This window comes from Sinocyclocheilus grahami, unplaced genomic scaffold (assembly GCF_001515645.1).
Source record: "Sinocyclocheilus grahami isolate Dianchi unplaced genomic scaffold, SAMN03320097.WGS_v1.1 scaffold1491.1, whole genome shotgun sequence".
Lineage (NCBI taxonomy): Eukaryota > Metazoa > Chordata > Actinopteri > Cypriniformes > Cyprinidae > Sinocyclocheilus > Sinocyclocheilus grahami.
This window is the reverse complement of record NW_015506670.1, coordinates 53,721-58,880: the sequence shown is the minus strand read 5'-3', so window position 1 is coordinate 58,880 and position 5,160 is coordinate 53,721. Positions and strand designations below refer to the sequence as shown.

At 36.6% G+C, this 5,160-nt stretch overlaps 1 protein-coding gene across 1 annotated transcript in view; it reads right to left on the bottom strand.

Annotated features, from left to right (window-relative positions):
- Positions 1 to 6: 6 nt before the first annotated feature.
- LOC107570675 (DENN domain-containing protein 2D-like) overlaps positions 7 to 5,160 on the bottom strand; it is a 16,000-nt gene continuing 10,846 nt past the window's right edge. Inside the window, exons 7-13 of the mRNA XM_016256929.1 lie at positions 4,818 to 4,958; positions 4,597 to 4,745; positions 3,134 to 3,326; positions 2,673 to 2,723; positions 2,281 to 2,362; positions 1,967 to 2,200; positions 7 to 826 (exon numbers count right to left, since the gene is read on the bottom strand). Of these exons, the coding sequence (XP_016112415.1) occupies positions 738 to 826; positions 1,967 to 2,200; positions 2,281 to 2,362; positions 2,673 to 2,723; positions 3,134 to 3,326; positions 4,597 to 4,745; positions 4,818 to 4,958 (939 nt within the window). The 3' untranslated portion in view covers positions 7 to 737. The remainder of the gene's footprint in view (positions 827 to 1,966; positions 2,201 to 2,280; positions 2,363 to 2,672; positions 2,724 to 3,133; positions 3,327 to 4,596; positions 4,746 to 4,817; positions 4,959 to 5,160) is intronic.

Here is a 5,160-nt window from a genome sequence, read left to right as displayed (position 1 = left end):
CGAGCATCTGATGAGGCAGAAAGACTGTGTTGCTCCAGCAGAGGGCAGCGACACTCAGGGTTAAAGGCAGAAACACTCAACGGGCCGTGCAGAGCTCTGGAAACATCATACTAACATTTACACAACGTTTGTACAACCTTCACACAACCGTCTGAAACGATGCTCTAAATACTGAGTTTAGCAGGTGTTACACACTTCTTGTTTGTTTTCTATTGTAAGTTCGTTGGTGGAAACATGTTCTATAGTCTGTACTTTTGTTTAGAAGTATGCATTTTTAATGCATATTTTTATCCAAACACCTAACTGCTTTGATTATGTTATTAAAGTTGACATTAGTGGGTGGATGTTATGCAAAAAGAACATTTATAGCTCTTATTTCATCATGGAAAACTAAATTAAAAGCCTAATTTAAAAGGCATGAAATATGCAAATAATATATTTTAGATGATTTAAATAAAATGTTTATTGTACTGATTATTGCAATGCTACAAAAATACTGTTTCGCATTAATGAGAATCATCGCTGGCAATAAAACGCACACATGTATAACAAGTTTGAGGTGAAATATGAGCTGGATTTGTTCCCGTTTAAAATCACTCGCTTAACTCGCAAACAAACATTGTATCAGCTCGCTTTATCTTTTATTGTGTTAAAACGAGATACAAATAAACAGCATTAAATATTGACTGAATGTCTGAAGTATGTTAATGGGATGTCTGTAGGAGAGCTGCACTCGTTTACACCACCACTCCTCGCACCCATCCGGCCTTCATCTTCTCCCTCTTCTTCCTCTCGTGATACTCTGACACCTTCCTGTGAAAGAAGACTGCAGAAGAACAAGAGCGTGAGCACGACGACAGATCAGGAAGAAATCAGTGCAGGCACTCACTGACTGAACTCTGCAGTCTCGTCAAGTCTCTTGTGCAGATTCATTTCGCAGTGTATAAAGCGCTTGATTGATGATAACGAGTTTTCCCGAGCATGCAGAGTGCTTCAGTGACGGGGAACGTTCTTTTTGCTCACTTCACCAATGTGAAGTCTTGATTTCTGCATTGCAAAACGTATAAAATAAATTTTTTTTAATTGCATTTTTGTTCTCACAATTCAGACTTTTCTGAGTTTACGTCTCGTAATTCAGTTTTTTGTTTACGCAACTGAATAAAAAACGAAAAAGGTGATTACGACTTTTTTCAGATGTTTTTTTCTCACAATTGCGACTTTTGTTTTCAGAATTGCGAATAGTATAAAATTCAGAAATGTGCGGAAAAATTTTTTTGGCGAGATAAAAAGTCGCAATCGCCATTATTTTTAATCCCGTGGCAGAAACGAGCTTCTATAAGTGTCCGTTGTATTTCGTAGATTGAAAACGGCTTACGCAAACTGCCGATAGAAAAGCTGTATTAAAACATATTCTTCCCTTAAAACGCGAGTATTTAAATAAAGCGAGTTAAAGAACATCCCAGCTAACAGAAATATGTTCTACGCATGCTTTCCGAACTTTCCAAGTAAGAAAACGTTTAAAAAATATACAGTTTCATGAATATTTGTCAAATGTTTTTGTCTTGGTTATTCAAACGTTAAGGTAACATTATGACAACGTTACGTTGGAATGTTCGGAAACGAGTTGAAACATTTAAAAAAAATGCTGTACGAACGTTCCAACTAGTGTTTCAGAACTGAAATGCTACATGAATGATGTTTTTGTACTAACATTATTAAAAAAACATAACTTTGAACGAAAATTCTATTAATAACGTTACCTGTAAGAACATTTGTTCATAAGTTTGAGAGAACGTTCCCTGTTAAAACACAGTCATATTTCAGGTTCCATTAAGAAAAAGAAAAATCTCCAGAACCATCAGGGGTTTTTAGGTAGATCTGATTGAAGAAGCTTATTTTAGAGTACTGTAAAACATGTCCTGCGTTAGTTTGAGCTTCTTAAACGGATTAGCATGTGTGTTTGTACCGTTAGGGTTGGGCTGCGTTTCCTCTTCCTGAATGAACAGATCGAACATCTGCGTCTGGATGAAGAGCTTGACAAAGTTCAGGTGGGACTTGTGTTCCACGGCCTTCAGGAAGCTCTTCTTCTGGAACTGGCGGCCGTTCGCGCACCTCCTGACGTGCTGCGAGAAGTGACCCACGCTCCTGACGAAGACGGACAGGAAGGCCTCTGACACCAGCCGGTTCAGCTCCTCCGTCGCTGCCAGAACACACAACAACAGGAAGATGAGCGGCGCTGTTACTGGAAGCGGGCCGTTGGCGCGGGAAGACTGAACTCACAGGCGTGGCGTGTGCGCGTGGACAGCCGCGACAGCAGCTCCTCCTTCAGCTTAGCGGGCAGGAGAGACTCCTCGTCTCCAATCTGAAATCACACCATCATGATTGGGAGTTTAGGACGTTGCTATGCGGTTGCTAGGGTAGTTACTGATTACATGTAATCCGGATTATGGAATATATTTTCTTTCTCTTTGCTTTTTTATATCTATATGGTAAATTGAAAACAAGTAAGATAAAAAAAAAAGTCGTCGGGATACATTAGCTAAAATAAGTAACCTAGATTACGTTACTGACTGTAGTGCAGTAGTGTGGGTGAATGAGACGACGAACAAACAGCGTCTCAAAGAGAGTAAATTAAATCAGAGAAACTGTGTGTGTGTGTGTGTGCGACTCACTCTCGTGATGAATTTAGTTTCTGCTCCGGGCGACAGATCGACAATCATCAGCTGAGAGACACAGACAGAGAATCATCAGCATGTTCGATAAACACTGATTCGTCATTAATAATGATCATATTCAGACTGTAGGAATGTGTGATGTTTGTGAGTGAGTGAGTGTGTGTGTGTGTGTGTGTGTGTGTGTGTGTGTGTGTGTGTGTGTGTGTGTGAGTGTGTGTGTGTGTGTGTGCGTGCATCTGTGAGTGTGTGTGTGTGTGAGTGTGTCTCTGTGAGTGTGTGTGTGTGAGAGAGAAAGAGTGTGTGTGTGTGTGTATGTGAGTGCATGAGTGTGTGTCTGTGTGTGTGTGAGAGTGTGTGTCTGTGAGTGTGTGTGTGTGAGAGAGTGTGTGTGTGTGTGCGTGCATCCGTGAGTGTGTGTGTGAGTGTGTCTCTGTGAGAGTGTGTGCGTGTGTGTGTGCGTGAGTGTGTGTGTGTGCGTGCGTCCGTGAGTGTGTGAGTGTGTGTGTCTCGCTCTTCTGGACTCCCAGCAGGTACGGTGTTGGCGCTGCACAAACATCAATCAGAACCGTAGGAACGATTGATATGAACGTGTGCTGCCACACAAACGGATTCAAGAGAGCAGCTACAGCGTGAAGGACCTGCGACAGAGTGCTGAACACACACACATTAACACATTCATAGTGGTCAAAAAATTGCTTTCCATTATGAATATTTTCTTTATTTTTAATCATTATAATTAATAAATACTATAAAATGTGCAAAAAAAAATTTTATTTTATTGAATATTCATATAAAATATTTTTATGTACATTACTATTTCTTTATTTTATTATGAATATCTTATTACTTTTAATAGTTCTAAAATGTATTTAATAATTGTAAATATTACAATAAAAGTATTTAACATTATATGATTAATATTGTAATTGTAAAATAAAAACATTCTTTAAAAAATATTTTTAATTATAAAAAATAAGATAATTAATTATCAATATAATAATATTTTTTTAATATTTTCATTTTTATGTAATAAATATTAGTCAATATTTTTATTTTTTAAACGCTTAATATTTAAAAAAATTCTAACATGTATATTTTATATTTAAATTATATTACTAAGTATAAATTGTCTAATGAATAATTTAAAACATTTTATTAATTTAATTTCATTTTATATCAAGTTTTATTTTAATAATTTTAACTTCTATCAAATATTTAAAATAATGTAAAATTTTGTACGTTTTACATTAATTTGTTTTTACATTCAAAAGTACAATATTAAATATTACATTTTACATAAAATTACTATTTTTAGAATTTCATATTTTTAACATGAATATTTTATCATATTGAATAATTTTTAGCTAGATAAAATAATTATTCGATAAATATTATGAATAATTATTCATATAGTAAATATTACATTCAATATTTTTTCTTTTTAAGATTTTATTATATTTTTTTATCAGCATTAAATATTCTAACATGAATATTTCATATTTAATAGTTATTGATTATTCAAAACAATTATAAAAAAAGTAATGATTTCTTTAAAACATATTTATGCTTTAAGTTTTTATATTTTCCTTATAATTTCTAAATACTACAGAATATTGAATAAATGTGTATGATATATATTAAATATTATATTTATTAATATTCTATTATGAAATAATATAAAAAAATTTCAGCTTAAATATTATTTTTAATCACTATAATTATTAAATACTACATTTAATAAAATATATTAAATATGTATTAAATGTTACATATTTAATATTTAATTTGTTTAAAGTTTATTATTTTTTAAATATTACACTATGAATACTTGATGTTTAATGATGATTCATTATTATGCTAAGTATAAATATTAATAAGTGACCCCTCTGAAGTGCTGTAAATCTGCGTCTGCGCTGGTCACCTGAGCTCCTCAGAGATGAAGATGATCCGTCGCTCCGTGACGGTGGCGGCGAACACCATCAGCACCTCCTCGTCGCTCAGGCAGCGGAAGAGCGTGTGGAAGTCCACGTGTTCGAGCCAGGACTCTGCGGGCCGCGTCAGACTGATGATCTGAGAGCAGAGGCGTTATCTGTAGCGCTGCTGAGCCGCAAGCCTTTGCACAGAAGTCAGACTGAAACGCACCTCGGTCCCGGCGTCCGGGATGAAGCTGCTGATGGTGACGGTGTTTCCGGGCGAGGGCAGCGGAGCCTCCCGCAGGCTCTGCATGAACGGATAGATCATGGCTTTGGAGATCTGCCTGCGCTTCTCCACCTCATCAAAGATCTGCACAAACACACACGGGAGTCAGTGCCGACCCGTCTGAGGAGTGTGTGAGTGAGTGAGTGAGTGAGTGCGAGTGAGTGCGAGTGTGTGTGTGTGCGTGTCTGCGTGCGTGTGTGAGTGAGAGTGTGTGTGAGTGTGTGCGTGCGAGTGCGTGTGTGTGTGTGTGTGTGTGAGTGAGTGAGTGTGTGTGTGTGTGTGTGTG